A 19933-nucleotide genomic window follows, 5' to 3' on the forward strand; every position below is an offset into this window, starting at 1 on the left:
GACAATATCAATAACTGAAGATTCGGAGCTCCGGGTCGTCGGGGGATTGTTGCAGCACTTCGGGATCGTGTCGTTAGTAGCTAGTCGCAGAAGGATTGCTTGGAGTGAGTTATGTTGAGCTGCTAGTCGAAAACCCCTTATAAAGGGTGTTCAAGGCGCCTTATCAAGCTCCAAGGCGCCTTGAATCCCTAAGTTTTATTCCGGAAATTATTCTGCAATGAAGCTTTGACCGCTGCCCTTTATCCATCTCAAGGCGCCTTCATCACTGTCCAAGGCACCTTAAAACACTTGTTCAAGGCGCCTTGAGCTTCCTTCAAGGCGCCTCCAACCATTCTGGACAGCTAGCTTCGGCTCGCACCCGAGGCGCCTCCAAGCCCCATGGAGGCGCCTCGGACACTGTTCATCCGAGGTTAACTTGTGCTCCTTTGGTCCTGCAAGAGTGTTAGTCCCAAACACATACCCTGCAAATCAAAGTTAGCACAAAACAACAGTAAATATGATAACAGAATATAATGACAGTCTCCGGACTGTCCGGGTCTGACTTCGGATTTCCAACCGGAAACCCTAGGTCGACCCAACGCCTACTGTTCCCTCTACAGAGAACGCATCCTCACCTACTCCACTCAGGAGATTTACCTGATGCTAGTGCGATCCTCCAGATCGACTGGACTTTTGCTCGGTGCTCGATGCTTCCGGACTTTCTGCTGGACTTCCGCTTCCCGGCTGGTCCAGTCTTTCACCTGGTTCGCGACACCAGGACTTTCCACCTAGTGTTACCCCCCCCCTAGGACTTTTGCCTGAAGCACTCGACCCACCAAGACTTTCCGCATAGGGTTACCACCCCCTATGACCTAGGGTTACCACCCCCTAGGGTTTTTACCTTGCCTAACCATAGTTAGGTCTTTTCTTGAAACACTCAGCAGACTTGTTAGATCATAACACACCTTAACTTTGAATCCTTTGCCATTATCAAAACTCAGGTTCGATCGTCGGATGCTTCCCTCACCAACAATTTATATGAAAATTCCTGAAGGGCTCACAATGCCAGAAGCATCAAGTTCAAATTTTAAAAATATTTATTCCATTAAATTACAAAGATCTTTGTATGGATTGAAGCAATCTGGACGTATGTGGTATAAACGTCTAAGTGATTATTTGGTGCAACATAAATATCAAAATGATCCAATATGTCCATGTGTTTTTATAAAAAAGGATGGACTAAAATTTATCATTATTTCTGTATATGTTGATGATTTGAATATCATTGGAAGTCCTGAGGAAGTTATACATATAGTTGATATCTTAAAAAGAGAATTCGAGATGAAAGATCTAGGAAAAATAAAATTTTGTATTAGAATACAAATTGAACATTTTGCGGATGGAATTTTTATCCATCAATCAGCTTATACACTAAAGGTTCTAAAACGATTTTATATGGATAAAGCTCATCCATTAAGTTCCCAATGGTTGTTCGATCGCTTGATGTGAACAAAGATCCTTTTCGACCTAGTGAAAATGGTGAAGAACTGTTTGGCCCTGAAGTACCATATTTAAGTGCAATTGGTGCATTAATGTATCTTGCTAATAATACAAGACCAGATATAGCATTTGCTGTAAACTTATTAGCAAGATATAGTTCTTCTCCAACACGTAGATATTAGAATAGAATTAAACAAATATTTAGGTATCTTCATGTAACGACCCAACTCCTAGGTACTAAGCTGTGAGCCGGATCACTACATTAACTACTGATGCTACTGTGCGGAAACTAGGTAAAATAAAATTTCACTAGTTGACTCTATTAAACTGACAACTGGTACACCCATGCTGTTATAAGGAAGGGTTCAAGACCTTTCCGGTTGGGGTATATGTGCTAAGGAGGATACTTGACCTCCCATCTGAGCTAGAACTCGAATCTAACTTCCCAGCTAGCTGCTGTTCGATCCACGGATCGATCAAACTTGCCCTGCTTCTGTGCCCTGCTGGATCGGTCTGCGGACCGATCCAGCAGAGGCTGGATCGGTCGGCCAGACCGATCCAGGTGTGTCTGGATCGGTCTGCAGACCGATCCAGGCACCTGGAGACGCTGGGATACCTTCTGTTCGATGCTGGATCGGTCGGCTGACCGATCCAGGGAGATACAGTAGGCTACTGTATCCATCTGGATCGGTCGGCTGACCGATCCAGGAGAAGGAATGGCACTGGATCGGTCTGCTGACCGATCCAGGTTCTGATAGTCTGAAACGAAATCAGAATTTCTGATTTCCAGCACTGATTCGTGCCAAAACCTCTCACTACCACTATCTAATGCATAATAAACATTCTAGCAACATGTAGTAATAATTCTAAACTTAAACTACAGCAAGGTTTACTAGTTCATGGCATTTTAACAACTTAAAGTGCATGAAGGTACGAATTTCTAAAAGTTCTAATTGCTTAAAACATGAAACTAAACTAATAAACTGAAAAATGCTAAAGTGAATGCTAAATCCCCAGAGGGTCTTTTATTCCAGTTCCTTCCACACACATCCTCATCTGCATTGACCTCCAGCCTCCACTGCTAATCCATTTTCCTTTTTCCTGTATCTGCAGTATAAGGAAAATAGTATCTGTAAGCTTTAAGCTTAGTAAGAAACCATCTACCTCACAAAAACATGCAACGATGCATTTCATGACTTTTAAAACATGCTATTTGAAAACCGAGCTGAGCATGACAACATGGCATGGCATATAAAAGCGTAAACTGGAACTGAAACATGGCATAGCATATAAATTAAACATGCTTTAAACTGAACATGGCATACTTATAAACTGAGCATGAAACTGAATTAGTCATGCATATATCTAAATCTGTACATGAACTCAAATCATGTAAACTGAACCTGAACTGAACTAAAAGCTAAATTAGTGTTCTCATCACTGGTTTCAAATTTGAAAACTATACATATAATAGATGAAAATACTAAACATGTTGTTGGGGCCCCGCAATCAGATTTTATCATCACAAGATCCCTACGAGACCCGGATTGCAAGTTCCAACCAAATAGGTTACTAGGTTATCTCGAACCTAGGGACGATCGTGGAGTCCAAATTCCATGGATATCTGATCCAAATACATTGCCAACTGAATAAAAGTAAAATACTAATAATTGTTTATTTTACTTCGTTGTTCTAGGTTATCTGAACCTAGAGGCTACTGTGGGAGCCCACCCAATGGATATCTGATCCATATAGCTGTAATAACTGATAATAAACTGAATAAAATGTTTCTATTATATTTTACATGCTGTTAGGACGCCTACTGGTGCATCCTTCTGAACTGGGCATTCTACCGAATGCTTGGTGTGCACTGAGAGCACACCTTATAACTGAAAACTGTAAAACTACTAAACTAACGCCGAAACTAACAAGCGAGAGCAATTATACTGCAGGTGAGGGGTTTCTTACCTCAATCGCAAGGTTTTCTTACGATTCTATCCGCTAGGTTTTCCGGAAAATTGCTCCGTTCAACGAACCGCTTACGTCCTCGCGTTCCTCTCACGGAGAAGAACCTTTTTCGTGTTGGAGTCGTCGCTGGAAGATGTTCCCTTGCCCCTTGGCTTGGTGTGCCGTGTGTGAGGAAGAGGAGAAGAAGAGAGGTGCGGCGGTTTTAGGTTTCGGGTGAGGAAAAACTACGGTGAGAAATAATCTAAAACTTCTCACTTAAATCCTTATTTATATTTACTAATTAATTCATCCAAAAATCAATTATAAATATAATTGATTTCCTCTTCTTTCAGCACGGCCCTGCTGGGTTCAACTGGTTACTAGCATTATCCCTTACACCATAGGTCTCGGGTTCGATTCCCGCCTAAGCTATTTTGCGGTTCTAATTATTTTTGCTACTTCCGCTACTCGGAAAAATTTCGGAAAAATATCTAAAAATTCCAGAAAAATCATAGAATAATTCTAATGCAAGTTTGAGAATTTTCGAGCGTTACAATCCCCCATACCTTATTTTAAGTTCGTCCCCGAAGTTAAAATAATTCTGGGTACTTCTGTCTCATGCTGGCCTCTGTCTCCCAAGTCGCCTCTGCTGCTGTGTGATTTTGCCAGCTGACTTTGACTAATGGTACTTCCTTGTTCCGTAATTTCTTTACTGCTCGGTCTATTATCTGAATAGGCCGACTGTCATAGCTGAGATCATCACGGACCTGTACCAACTGGGGCTCAATCACCTGGGTGGCGTCTAGAATATGCTTCTTCAGCATGGAGACATGAAATACGTTATGGACAGCTGACATCTCCTGAGGTAGCTCTAGCTCATATGCTACCTTGCCCACTCTCTTCGTGATAAGGTATGGTCCCACATATCTGGGAGCCAGCTTGCCTTTCTTCCCAAAACGCATGACTCCCTTCATGGGAGATACCTTGAGGAAAACTGTATCCCCAACTGAAAACTCTAGGGGTCTGCGTCGTGTATCGGCATAGCTCTTCTGACGGCTCTGTGCTGTCTCTATCCTCTGGCGAATCTGCTGTATGGCTGCTGTGGTATCTGCTACTAGATCTGTCTGAAGCTCTAGTTCCTTCTGTTCACCACTCTCATACCAGTAGATTGGTGATCTGCACCTCCGCCCATAGAGTGCCTCATAAGGTGTCATGCCGATAGTGGCCTGATAACTGTTGTTGTATACAAATTCTGCTAGACTCAGATATTTGCACCAACTTCCCTTGAAATCTAGGGCACAAGCCCGGAGCATATCTTCGAGTACCTTATTTACTCGCTCCGTCTGACCATCTGTCTGAGGATGGAAGGTTGTGCTGAATTTTAACTGGGTGCCCATAACTGTCTGTACACACTTCTAGAAGTGTGATGTAAATCTGCTGTCTCTGTCTGATATAATGGTTCGTGGGACTCCATGCAGCCTGACAATCTCCTTGAGATACAATTGAGCTAGCTGCTCCATGGAATAGGATATTCTGATAGCTAAGAAGTGGGCTGATTTAGTCAACCTGTCGACTATTACCCAGATGGCATTGAAACCATTCGTGGTTCTGGGTAATCCCACTATGAAGTCCATAGAGATATCCTCCCACTTCCATTCTGGAATCTGGATCGGCTGCAGAACTCCTCCTGGTCGCTGATGTTCTGCCTTAACCCTCTGAAAGGTTAGACAGATGCTGACGTATCTGGCGATATCTCACTTCATCCCAGGCCACCAAAATCGTTTCTTTAGATCCTGATACATTTTGGTGGAACCAGGATGCATCGCATAGGGAGTCCTGTGAGCCTCGTCTAGAATCTGTTTTCGTAGTTCCTCTTGATTTGGAACACAAAGTCTGTCACCACAGTACACTACCCCACTGGCGGACACTCTGAACTCTCCACTTTCTGATTCTGCTAACCCTTGCTTGATTTTCTGGATTTCAGGATCCTGCTCCTGAGCTGTCTGGATATCATCAAGCAAGGTAGATGCTAAGGACATAGCGGAAAGCTGCCCGACTATAAGCTCGAGACTAAAAGCTGTAATCTCCTTCCTTAGGGGTGGTGACATAGCTGCTAAAGATAATAAGGTAGCACTGGACTTCCTGCTGAGTGCGTCTGCTACCTTATTAGCTTTCCCTGGATGGTAGAGGATATCTATGTCATAATCCTTGACCAGCTCTAACCATCTGCGCTGTCGCATATTCAGATCCTTCTGAGTAAAGAAATACTTCAGACTTTGATGATCTGTATACACTCTGCACTGAGCTCCGTACAAATAATGTCTCCAAATCTTGAGAGCGAACACCACTGCTGCAAGCTCAAGGTCGTGAGTAGGATAGTTCCTCTCATAATCCTTGAGTTGTCTGGAGGCATAGGCGATCACCTTGCCCTGCTGCATCAGTACTGCTCCTAATCCCAATTTAGAGGCGTCACTGTAGATGTCGAAGCTGTCTGTGTTTTCTGGTATAGCTAAAATAGGAGCACTGGTCAATCTCCGTTTTAGTTCACTGAAGCTGTTCTCGCAGTCCTCTGTCCACTGAAATTTCTTGTTCTTCCTGGTGAGAGCTGTCAGTGGGGAGGCTATTCCGGAGAAGTCACAAATTTCCTGTAGTAGCCTGCTAATCCCAGGAAGCTTCTGATTTCACTAGCGTTCCTGGGTCTCTTCCAGTTACTTACTGCTTCTATCTTGCTGGGATCTACCATAACACCATCCTTGGAGATGATGTGACCTAGAAAGGCTACCTGGTCTAGCCAAAATTCACATTTCGTGAATTTGGCGTACAGCTGGTTCTGCTGAAGGATCTGCAAAACTGTCTTCAGATGCTCTGCATGGTCCTCCTGAGTGCCCGAATAGATAAGAATGTCATCGATGAACACGATGACAAACTTGTCTAAGTATTCTCTGAATACTCTGTTCATGAGGTCCATGAAAGTAGCTGGAGCATTTGTCACGCCGAAAGGCATGACTATGAACTCATAATGTCCGTATCTGGTCCTGAAAGCTGTTTTAGGTATATCACCTTTCTTGACTCTAACTGGTGATATCCTGATCCGAGGTCAATTTTAGAGAACACCGTGGCTCCTTTAGCTGGTCAAACAGGTCATCTATCCCGGGAGAGGGTACCTTTTAATTGTGACCTGGTTCAAGGCACGGTAGTCTATGCATAGCGCATGCTTCCATCCTTCTTCTTCACGAACAACACAGTGTGCTCCCTATGGTGAGTGACTAGGGCGATGAAACCCTTGTCAAGAAGTCTTGTAATTGCTCCCAAGTTCCTTCAGCTGGATCCATGCAGACGGTGCCTTGAAATGGATTTGTGCCGGAATGAGTTTTATCTCAAATTCAATCTCCTTGTCTGGTGGTAACTCTTCAGGAAGACTGCTGGTAGTCACAAACGACTCGAACCTCGATAGCTGTTGGTTCTTGTCCTGGCTAGTGTTGACTACATTTACTAAAAATCCCATGCATCCTGAATCCATTAGCTGCTGTGCTTTCAGTGCTGAGAGAAACTTCCTTCTGCTTCAGGTTGGAATATGATCTTCTTTACGGCACTCTATAGAAGCGCCGTATCGATCGAAAATCCATTCCAAAGATGACATCGTAGTCATCATTTCTAGCACTATCGGATCACCAAAAGTTCTCTGTCTGCTATAACGACTCAGAGCCAGTGTGTAGATGCCATAATGTCTCCCGAGGGTAGTGTTGTCGAAACCGACTATTGAGTACCTCCGAGGTGTTACTAATTTCTCGCAAATGCCCCGGATACATAAGAGTGGGCCCCAAGATCGAATAAGACAGCTACATTATGTCAGAAATCGATCGACTGTGACAACCGCCGAGGCATTTGCTACGCCCTCTCCGGTGAGAAAATCTCGCATTCGTGATAGCCGGGGGCTTCTAATCGCCTCGACCGATCCTGGACCATCTAAGGCAAGACATATGGTGTAGTGCTACCGGCCGAGCTCCATAATCGGCCGAGGCCGAGGAAGATCGTTTTGTTCGGCACCGCTAGCCATGTGCCCTTCCCCCACATTCGAAACAACTCGCTGCACTTGCGGCAAACTCCCGGATGATGTTTCCCACAAGTAGCACACTTGGGATGTCTCGGAATGTTTTCCACCGGTCCTCCTTTGGGTCACCGCTGCCTTGCTTCCTTCCATGGAGCTATGTCCCGTTGTTTCTGCGAGTATCCGAGCCACTTGTCCTTGGGCTCGTGGAAACTCGTCACGGGTGATGTCGGTTGATAGTGCTCGTGATCGAGCACTACCACTAGCTCCTCCGTGGTTTGTGGCCGAACGCCACCACCACATTCATCATGCGATCTCCGTCCGAGCATCTTCAAGATCAACCGTACTGCCTTCTCTCGGCCGACTAGTTCTCGACACACCAACTGTTGAATTTCTTCACGGCTTCGAATCGATAGGTTGCCCGACGAAATTTCAAACTCGCTATAGTGTAGGTTCGTGATTTGCATGTGAAAGAATTCTCAAGAATTCTTTCTCAAGTTGGCCCATGTCATCCGGTTTATCGCCACTTTGATTTAATCCGCCCCACCATATGCGCGTGCCTCTGTTAAATGTAAGGAGGCACACTTCACCTTTCTGCTCGCCAGTCTAGAAGCTCCATCGTGCTTTCCAGTGTTTTAAACCATGCCTGAGCATTCCATGGTTCGCTGGTGCCTGAGAAGTTCTCGGGCTTAATTCTCTGCCACTAGATAAGGTAAGCTTCTCTCTTAGCCCCTGCTACTGGGGCTACTGGGACTGGTACTGCAGGCTGAGCTGGTACAACCTCTGTGATTACTGGAGTCGTGAGGTTCAATACTGGAGTGACTGGGGGAGTAGTCTGCTGGTTAGCCTTTAAGGAGGCTATCTCCCGCTGCTGTTCAGCTAACTGCTGCTGTAGCTGAGCCACTAGTGCTGTAAGGTCTGGGGGAGGCACTGAACTACCTGCCTCATGCTGGGGCTCAGCCGCTGATGCTTTCTTAGCTGGACGTCATCGTACCATTTTCTAAATAGCAGAGAACACATATATATAACTAGGCTATCATGTTATAGTTAACTACTATCACTATAAACATGAATTAACTAACTACCAACATGAGAGCAAACATGAAAGCACATATAACTGATATGAAAGCTGAAAACAAAACTGGGTGAGAGATGTTCTTACTTGGAAGCTGTAGGCACAATGCTGATGTGTGTGTAGGAAGTATGGAACTTGGCTCTGATACCACTCTGTAACGACCCAACTCCTAGGTACTAAGCTGTGAGCCGGATCACTACATTAACTACTGATGCTACTGTGCGGAAACTGGGTAAAATAAAATTTCACTAGTTGACTCTATTAAACTGACAACTGGTACACCCATGCTGTTATAAGGAAGGGTTCAAGACCTTTCCGGTTGGGGTATATGTGCTAAGGAGGATACTTGACCTCCCATCTGAGCTAGAACTCGAATCTAACTTCCCAGCTAGTCTGCTCGATCCACGGATCGATCAAACTTGCTCGCTGCGTTCTCGCTAGATCGGTCGGACCGATCCAGCAGAGGTCGGATCGGCCGGCCATCGATTCAGTGTGTCTGGATCGGCGCACCGATCCGTGCACCGGAGACCGGATTACCTTCGCTGATGTCGGATCGGCCTCGATCGATCCGTGGAGACATGAGGCTATCAGATTCATCTCGGATCGGTCCACCGACCGATCCAGAGAAGGATGGATAATCGATCGGTCACGACCGATCCAGTGTCTCGATAATCAAACGAAATCGAATTTCTGATTTCCGACCGATTCGTGCCAAAACCTCTCACTACCACTATCTAATGCATAATAAACATTCTAGCAACATGTAGTAACAATTCTAAACTTAAGCTACAGCAAGGTTTACTAGTTCATGGCATTTTAACAACTTAAAGTGCATGAAGGTATGAATTTCTAAAAGTTCTAATTGCTTAAAACATGAAACTAAACTAATAAACTGAAAAGTGCTAAAGTGAATGCTAAATCCCCAGAGGGTCTTTTATTCCAGTTCCTTCCACACACATCCTCATCTGCATTGACCTCCAGCCTCCACTGCTAATCCATTTTCCTTTTTCCTGTATCTGCAGTATAAGGAAAATAGTATCTGTAAGCTTTAAGCTTAGTAAGAAACCATCTACCTCACAAAAACATGCAACGATGCATTTCATGACTTTTAAAACATGCTATTTGAAAACCGAGCTGAGCATGACAACATGGCATGGCATATAAAAGCATAAACTGGAACTGAAACATGGCATATCATATAAATTAAACATGCTTTAAACTGAACATGGCATACTTATAAACTGAGCATGAAACTGAATTAGTCATGCATATATCTAAATCTGTACATGAACTCAAATCATGTAAACTGAACCTGACCTGAACTGAACTGAAAGCTAAATTAGTGTTCTCATCACTGGTTTCAAATTTGAAAACTATACATATAATAGATGAAAATACTAAACATGTTGTTGGGGCCCTGGCAATTGTACTTACTGTGTGCGCATCCCTACGAGACCCAGGATTGCAAGTTCCAAATCCAGCAGGGTTACTAGGTTATCTGAACCTAGGGACGACTGTGGGAGTCCAGCCCATGGATATCTGATCCAAATACATTGCCAACTGAATAAAAGTAAAATACTGAATAGTTTATTTTAACCTGTTCTAGGTTATCTGAACCTAGAGGCTACTGTGGGAGCCCACCCAATGGATATCTGATCCATATAGCTGTAATAACTGATAATAAACTGAATAAAATGTTTCTATTACATTTTACATGCTGTTAGGACGCCTACTGGTGCATCCTTCTGAACTGGGCATTCTACCGAATGCTTGGTGTGCACTGAGAGCACACCTTATAACTGAAAACTATAAAACTACTGAACTAACGCCGAAACTAACAAGCGAGAGCAATTATACTGCAGGTGAGGGGTTTCTTACCTCAATCGCAAGGTTTTCTTACGATTCTATCCACTAGGTTTTCCGGAAAACTGCTCCGTTCGACGAACCGCTTACTTCCTCGCGTTCCTCTCACGGAGAAGAACCTTTTTCGTGTTGGAGTCATCGCTGGAAGATGTTCCCTTGCCCCTTGGCTTGGTGTGCCGTGCGTGAGGAAGAGGAGAAGAAGAGAGGTGCGGCGGTTTTAGGTTTCGGGTGAGGAAAAACTACGGTGAGAAATAATCTAAAACTTCTCACTTAAATCCTTATTTATATTTACTAATTAATTCATCCAAAAATCAATTATAAATATAATTGATTCCCTCTTCTTTCAGCACGGCCCTGCTGGGTTCAACTGGTTACTAGCATTATCCCTTACACCATAGGTCTCGTGTTCGATTCCCGCCTAAGCTATTTTGCGGTTCTAATTATTTTTGCTACTTCCGCTACTCGGAAAAATTCCGAAAAAATATCTAAAAATTCCAGAAAAATCATAGAATAATTCTAATGCAAGTTTGAGAATTTTCGGGCGTTACACTTCAAGGTACCGTCGATTTGTGCTTATTTTATTCTAATATGTCTACTTCAGAGTTAATTGGTTATGCGGATGCAGGATATTTATCTGATCCATATAAAGGTCGATCTCAGACTGGTTATTTATTTACATATGGTGGAACAGCCATATCTTGGAGATCTATCAAACAAACCATAGCCGCTACATCATCGAATCATTCTGAAATACTTGCAATACATGAAGCCAGTCGGGAATGTGTTTGGTTGAGATTAATGATTCAACATATCAAGGAAAAATGTGGTTTAACTACTAATAAGAAAATTCCAACAATATTATAGGAAGACAATGCGGCATGTATAGCTCAATTAAAGGAAGGGTACATCAAAGGGGATAGAATTAAACATATTTCACCAAAATTCTTCTTCACTTATGATCTACAAAAGAATGGTGATATTAAAGTTCAACAGATTCGCTCTAGCAATAATTTGGCAGATTTATTTACTAAAGCATTACCTACAACAACATTTAAGAAATTAGTACATGGTATCGGAATGCGGCAGTACAGAGATCTCAAATGAAATTTCAAATAAGGGGAGTAAATTTTCACTATACCATATTATGTTGTCTGGTAAATTTATAGTGATACAGTTGCGGAATGACATACTCTTTTTCCTTACTAGGTTTTTTCCCATTGAGTTTTTCCTAGTAAGGTTTTAATGAGGTGGATTCCTTAATTATGGACATCCAAGGGGGAGTGTTGTAAAATAATGTATGTGGATGTCCATAACCCCCAATGACTTCATAAACTCCCTCATCTACATAACCTATTTTCTTTTAAACTCCTAAATTATATAAATTCATGAGGAGTTTAATATGATTGTATACCTATAAATACATATGTATATGTTCATTTTATGAAGAATAAGAGAGAAAAAAGAGAAAAAAAATTAATAATATTTTCTTTTCATATGTAGTTATTTATATAATTTTATAACAGTTTTCCCTCTTTCCCCATTTTATGGTGAAGCAATATTAATTATTATTATTTTTTTATTGTTTCATGCATGAAACGGTACGTACTGTTTCACGGAGAAAAAGTTTTAATCAATTCAAAGAAAACCTAATCAATTAAAAGCAATCTCGATTGATTAAAAGTAAACTTAATCAATTAAAAAACTATTTCAATTCGATTAAAATATCAACTCAATCAATTAAAATTGACATGTCATAAATTTAAAATTACTAATCGATTAGACTTCAATCTTAAATTTCAATCAATTAGTTGATCGATTTTAATCGAGTCTATCATGATTTCAATCAGCATATTAATCTATTAGAAAAAATTCTTAATTAATTAACAACAAGATTTTATCAGACTCAATGCTTTTAATTGATTGGAAAAAATTCTCAATCAATCAAGGAAGCTTTAATCTATTGACGGATCGATTCCAAATAATTCTGTTCGCAATTTTAGGTCTGGTAATCGATTGGTCGATTAAGCCATCGCAATTTGACCTAAAAATTATTTTAAGTTTAGCAGTTCTTCCACCACTCTTCGTCTTCTTCACATAAATACGAGAAATCCGAAAAACAACCCTATCCTAGTTCTTTCTTACATATTTTCCGACGATCAAAAAAATTATGTTATACTAGGAAAACTTGATCTAGCATACAAAAATAAAGATCGACGCAAAACTCAACCTTTACTACCATGAAAATGATGAAATAGAATCTTGACTCTGATACTAATTGATGGAGTTAATTGTTTTCCTTAACCTCATGATTTATAAAAACAAATAAAAAAATCCAAAGAGATAAACAATAACCTAATCAAGATCTAGTTATGTCGTAAACATGACAACACATAAGAAAGCATAATAGACAAGGAACTTGGTTAAAGAGTCGTGTCCTTATCTTTAGCGTCGTCAACTTGATCCTTGTGGAAGAAGATGCAGTGTAAAGGAAGGACTTCCAAGGGGCTTAGAGGATGGCTGCATCAAAAAGCTCTAGGTCAATATGGAATCAAAAGCTCTGTCAAAATTACCCTAAACCCTTGGGGACCTCCCCTTTATATAGGAATCCAATTTCTTATCATCCCATAAATAATAACGGATTGAGCTAAAGGGTTATATACATTAAACCCACATCTAATGACCAAAAACTCAATATCCTTAAATTAGATCACTTAACGGATTTCAGTGTCGCAAGTCTCTTAAATCACATGTGACCCCACCTTAAGGGATATTAAATTCAATATTAGGACCTTTAGGGGAGAGGAGAGGGGGGAGCAAATAGCTAGCTTTTCTTCTTCAAAGTTGATTGACAGCAAAAAACTTGAAGCAAAACACAACGCCAACACCTCCAATTTTACTTGGTATCTACTTCCTTAAGGCCACTAATCCAAGGGTCACTTTGAGCTATCTACTTTGACTATCGCTCCTCCTTCTCGGACTAAAACCAAAGGTAGAGAAACCTTTTTACAGCGAGATTACAAAGCTCCTCAAATTAAATAGCAACAGTAGAGAAGAAAAGAAAGATTACAAGTTTTTAGCTTAGCTCTCCTTCTCTTGGTTGCTTGAAGATCTTGCAGATGGAAGTTTAGCACTGAGATGAGTTGAAGAATAGTAATGGAACAGTTGTCTCTTCTCGTTCCCTAATTCTCTTTTTAAACACTTCAAAATCAGGTCGTTTCTTTGATTTTTTGTTGCCACTAATCAATTGGAAAAACCCTCAATCGATTATTGATTGTTTGACTATTCGTTGAATGATCACTAACTCCAGATCAACGGCTGAGATTATCCCATTTTAAAACTCTAATCGATTGGTAGTTCCAACTAATCGATTAGACATCTTAATCGATTAACCAATCTATTTGACAACCTTCTATATCCTCACGAAACTTCTACTAATTGATTGATCCAATCGATTAGCCAATCGATTTGGAAGCTTTCTGTGCTCTAAAAGAACACCTTCCAATCAATTACACTAATCGATCAATGAATTGATTTGAAATGCTTCTATGTTCTTGAATAAAGCCCTTAATTGATTGTACCAATCAATTAAGACTTGCTTAATTGATTGGTTGATCGATTTGGAATGCTTCTGTGTTCGCAAAGAAAACTCCTAATTGATTGCACCAATCGATTATGCAATTCTTAGTCGATAAGTTGATCAATTTGGAATGCTTCTGTGTTCATGAAGAAAACTCTTAATTGATTGCACCAATTGATTAGGCAATTCCTAGTCATTAAGTTGATCGATTTGGAATGCTTCTATATTCATGAAGAAAGTGTAGTTCTAGGTAATGCTGGCTAAAGGGGGGTAAATAGCCCTAAAAATAAATTAGGAAAATTTCTTGTTATTTGAACTAAGCAAGGACATAATATTAGCAAAAACAAATAACTAACATAAAAGAAATAACTAAAAAGGTAAAAAGGCTCAAAGAGTTACTTGGTTACAATATAGGTGGTTGTTAATCCAAGATAATAAAATACTTACTAAAAATCTGCTTCATGGAAGGTGGAGTAGACTCTTATAGACGTTGACGACTCAAGAAATTAGCTAGGAAATGAATACAAGAGTTGATATCTAATTCCTAGCTCTGGGGGCTTTTTATAGCCTCTTGGAAGCTGTTACCATTGTGCTGATGCGGTCTGGAGGCACATCCAGCATGAATAAAACTCTATCCAAACTCCAATAGTCAGCCAATGACTCTGGTCGTTGGGAGGTGCCTAGATCATCCAGGGTGCCTCCAAGGGAGGTGCGAGGGTGCCTCCATGCTACAACAGGGTGCCTCCTCCATGAGGCATGAGGGCGCCTCCAGCTCCTCCAGGGAACCTCCAGCTCCTTGGAGGCAACTCCATCCTGGTAGCTGGCAGATCTAAAGTTAGCTTCAGAGTTGACTTGCTTGAACCCAACTCCGCATGGGTGATGTTCAGGTCATCCAGAGTTGAGCTCATCTAAACCTACTCTGATCTTTTCCTCGAGCAAGCTTCCTTCAAGCTTCTCATCCCTCCAACACTTCGGTGCCCGTCCTTCTCATTTGCCAGTGTACTCTTCTGCATCTTTTCATCCCTAGGATACACTGAGCCGTCAACTCGCTTCCTGTGACATCCTTCTCACTTGTCGTATCTTCTGCTCGACTTTTTATGTTCCTAAGTTATTTCATATTTAGATACAAGACATCAAAATAATACAGGACTTAACTTAACTCAGTTGATATCATCAAAACTAACCTGGGCTACTTACAATCTCCTCCTTTTTGATGTGCATCAATTCGAGTTAAGATTGGGGTTAAACAAACCAATGACATGCAATTAAAATTTAAATATGGCATTTAAAAAGATTTAATCAAAATAAATATGATATTAAAGCCTCCCCTAAATTTAATATTTTCTCCCCCTTTGATTACAATAAAAAAAAAGGGGGAAAAATAAGCAGAGGTAGAAAAAATATTTAAAATATTTCTAGGGATCGTACACTAAGAAATTAATTTTTAAAAATTACATCTAAGATTTTTCAAAAATGATTTAAAAATAATTTTAACTTTTTTGAAAAACATTAAAAATTATTGTCAGAGTCAAAGATAAATTTTCAGATTAATATAAAAAGTTTCATGAACAAATTGTTCTCTTCTATTATCAAAATAAATATTTAGAGACAGAAATGTATATTTTTGAAAATTTAATGTTAAAAATATTTTTACACTTCGAAAAATCATATTAATTTTTGTTTTGAGTATTTGAAATATAATGATCAACCACAGAAAAAATAAATTTTTTAAAAATAATTTTTCAATAATTTTTAATTATCAAAATATAATTTTTGGCAATAAATTCATAATAATTAATATGTCATGAATCAATGAAAATTTTGATGAACTCGTATAATTTTTTGAGAGATAAGGAACGTACCTCACTTACCTTGTTGTTCTCATAGTCTGGTGTTTCCTCTTTATCGTTGCTTTCTTTCGATGTATCTCTTCATTTATCAATGCTCATTTTGGACGAGCTTTCATTTCTTCTTGGTGATCCACCATTAGTGCTAGCCTAGCATATTCTTCTAGCTCGGACTCAAATGAGAACTCGTTCCACGTTGCTTTTAAGTTCTTGTGCTTGGATTTGCTTGGCTCTTTGTCCATTCCTTTAATTTTTAGCTTCGAATAGTTATTTTTGCCAAGACTATTTTTGACATGTCTTGGCAGTTGTAGTATTGAACATTCCTTTTACTTCGAAATGATTTTGTTGCTTGTTTCTTGTCAAAATTGTTAGATTTTAAAAATTTTGAAAACTTTCTTACCAGAAAAGCTTCTTCAATTTCGTCAAGAAAAGTTTTAGAGTCTGGTTCGTCCCTTTTTAAGTTTAGGCCGATATTCTGACTTGGCTTTTTCTTAGTCCTGCACATCTAGATTCATGAAGTTCTAATGTAGAAAATGAGTTTTCTAACGTACTTACCTCTAGATCCTTAAAGATGTAGTAGGAGTCGATTATTGATGTCCAATCCGAGATCCTTGGGAAAACATTAAGAGCATACCTTATGTTGTCTCTGTTCGTTACTCACTACAAGAAAAATCCTCATAGACATCGGTGGAACAACAGAGGTTTTAAGCAAATTCCGATGTCTTTGAGTATTTTACACCAGTTTTTCCAAAAACCGATGTCTATGAGCACAGATTTTTCGCTCATAGACATTGGTTTTTTTAGCCGATGCCTATGAGCGTTTTTTTTCATTAATAGACGTCGATTTTAACAGCAATTTTTAAAATCTAGTGTCTACGATAGCTTCCTTGTTCTATCTACGAAATCGGATAGTAAAAATCCGTTGTTAAAAGTGATGTTAATAAACCAAAATAAAATAATTTAATTTTCCCATCAATACTTAGCGAAAATTTACACGTCTTTTTCGTGGACGGAGGCTCATGTGCTACGGTGCTGTGGCAGCAAGCCTTTCGCCAAGGAGCTCGCCTCCGCCTAGTGAGGAAGCCTCGAAAGGTAGTATTGAGCCTTGATCTGCTGAGGAAGCCTCGAAAGGTTTACACGGTCAGAGGGGGAGAGGATTCTGCCCCTAACTTTTCTTCCGCCCTAGTGAGTGGGTCGGGCGGGGAAGGGGAAAACTTGATTGGTGATGAAGAGGAGCCACTGATTCAGTCGGTGGACTGCCGTATATGCCAAGAGGAGGATCACGTGGAGAACTTGGAGGTCCCTTGCGCTTGCAATGGCAGTCTGAAGGTCTCTTTCTCTTTCCCCCTTTTTGGTAGCCTGGAGGTCTATTAACATTCTGATAAAGCTTGACCTGGTTTAGTACTTGGCTATTGGGTCGTTGTGAACTGGTAGCTTTATGTGTTGCCTTTCCAATTATATGCTGTTTTCTGATCATCGAAAAACAAATGATGTGTTGTTGACTTCCAATGTCTGCTAGCTCATGCATCTCTATTGGTCAGATTCCTGATAGAGTTGATAGACATGCATTACTGCATGGATTCCAATGTATAAAGTTATAGATTACCTTCTGATCTACTAAAAAATTTATATGCTTATGAATTGCATGGATCTGTTGCTCAAGATTCCTGATATGCTCTTGTTACTTATGATGAGTTAAACAGTGGGACAAGATCCATGTAGTTTCTTGAATAGTTGGACTCATGGATTTGTTGTTGTACTCTGCAATCTGGATTATTTGCTTTAGTAGAATGGGGCATGATGTCTAGGCTTGATACATTACTTTAGCAGTGATTCAATTCTTGTAGGCTCATATATGTTTTCCAGTATGTATACACCCTTGTTATTGTATGGATTACAATGCTTCTGAGTGGAGGGCATGTGAACACAATTAAGCAGTAGCAGATTTTAGGTTTAGATTCTCCGATGGTAGATGTAGAATTCTTCTAAGTGAGATGATCAAAACAATAACATAATATAGAATGGCTTTTGCCAGTCTACTTAAGGGACAACGCAGTTTCCTTGCTTCTATTTTATTTTATTTTATTTTGGGATATTGGAATGGAGTCTGTATTTATTTTCTAACTTTTGCACCTTGATTTTTCATCTCAGGAGATTCAAGTTTGTACAACTTCAAAGTGAATAGTAAAAATGCTTGTTTCTTTGATATTTTATTAAACTAGCTCCAATTTTTTTAACATTTGTTCACTGAAACTTCTGCATCTCCTGAGTTTTAAAATCAATATCTTGTTATCTGTATTTTTAAAGCAACTGGTGCAAACAAATTTCCAACAGTCTGATTTGATTAGCTGTCTCTTCAGTCTTAACTTGAAGAGACATTAATGAGATAGATAATATGGCATGATGAATTCTTTCTGCAGTTATAGTATTTCTTTACTTTGCTGCTGTTTAGTTGGCCTAGTCAGTTACAATTTTGCAATGTGCTGCAGTATGCTCATAGGGCATGTATCCAACGTTGGTGCAATGAGAAGGGTGATACAACCTGTGAAATCTGTCATGAGGTGTGTTACAGTCTTGGTTATATTGTATGGACATTCTCCGCAAATTTGTGTCATTCATGTGCCTTCTTTCTGAAGAATATATAGTTTTTTTTTTTGTAAACAAAGATAAACTATTCTTTTTTAAAAAAGGCATTTAATTTTATTTCCTGTTTCCAAGCTTCACAATCTACACACTTCCATGAACAAATATTAATGTCTAAACAAAAAAAGGTAGGATGTCTAGGATCCAATTTTATAAGCAACATAAGCTGTGCTGTGCATTGCCACAAGGTGTCGAAGACAAAAAGAGTAAGCCATTTAGAAATCATCGATTGTTGTAACAAGGAATATGCTTACATACCATTTCTTCATGCAATACAAACAGCAAGCTAGTTCCTCTGAGGAAGAAGAATACCTTCCCCCTGGTTTGGTATCCACACTTCTACTTTTTGTGCGAAGGTTTTTACACTGTTTGTCTTTAGGTCTCTCTAATAGTTGCAACTCAGGGTTTGATGTTGTTTCTCCATGTCAAAATGTATTAATTGACATCTATATGAAACATGTCTATTTTTTCCTCTAATTATTTCTATTTTAACTAATATCTTACTCATTTTTAAAGTACATGATGATTTGTTGTTGACTTGCATACAAAAGAAGAGAAATTTATTTACTATGTGTAGTTCTTGTTTGTGTGAACCTTAATCATTTTCTATTTATTTTAGGTTTTTCATAACATTGTTGTTGCAGAATACTTTTGAGATGGTTGCACTGATCCTAGGAATCTCCTTGATGCATTAAACAAGGTTAAAGTAAGTTGACTGAATCACAGGTAATTGATTTTTTGAATTAATTTATGAAGATAATTTCTCATCTTCATACTGACATTCTTGAGGAAACAAATTATTAAACATTAAAGCTATAATCATATTAAACATATGATATTATATGACATGATTATACTTAACATGTATGATAAGGTTAAACATGATCTTTAGAATCATCCATTCTTCTATAGCAGAAAAGTCTGCTGTTCCTTGGGAATCATGTCTTCTCCAAATTATGACATTTTGAATATTGCTAATATTTTATTATCTATTTCATGTAATTTCACCATTTTCTCTATCTTTTTTTCAAAGTTGGAAAATAATTTAATCCATGTTTATCCATTCAGTCAATATTCTATAATTTCTTAAACTAGCATTGTTCTTGCAACTGAAAAGATATTTTACATGCACTCTTTGATTTATAACTATATTGGTTATAGGAGCAGAGTGAAGAGCTTGCGCATACTTCTATGGATCAGATTGACTCTGAGAATAGCTGCCTAGGCTATATGGTTTTAGGGTCTAAAGCTAATAGTGCTTCAATTCATCAATGTGATGCTATAAATAGCAGTAGAGTTGTCCATGCCCAAGAGTTTGATGTTTCAATAACAATGCTGAATATTGTATGTAGTTCAACGCATTTTGTCAAAATTTTTCTTTCCATAATTAGTGAATGAGTTAATAAATTGCTCTCTGTTTAGTATTTTTGTTAATTTGGTTCTTCACTGGCAAT

General features: G+C 39.4%; 1 protein-coding gene across 1 annotated transcript in view; it reads left to right on the forward strand.

Annotated features, from left to right (window-relative positions):
* The window catches only part of LOC122042384, a 49346-nt gene extending 29510 nt beyond the window's left edge, over positions 1–19836 (forward strand). Inside the window, exons 3-6 of the mRNA XM_042602486.1 lie at positions 16820–17165; positions 18326–18397; positions 19124–19205; positions 19641–19836. Of these exons, the coding sequence (XP_042458420.1) occupies positions 16820–17165; positions 18326–18397; positions 19124–19174 (469 nt within the window). The 3' untranslated portion in view covers positions 19175–19205; positions 19641–19836. The remainder of the gene's footprint in view (positions 1–16819; positions 17166–18325; positions 18398–19123; positions 19206–19640) is intronic.
* The last annotated feature ends 97 nt before the right edge of the window (positions 19837–19933 follow it).

Source organism: Zingiber officinale, chromosome 1B, assembly GCF_018446385.1.
Source record: "Zingiber officinale cultivar Zhangliang chromosome 1B, Zo_v1.1, whole genome shotgun sequence".
Classification (NCBI taxonomy): domain Eukaryota; kingdom Viridiplantae; phylum Streptophyta; class Magnoliopsida; order Zingiberales; family Zingiberaceae; genus Zingiber; species Zingiber officinale.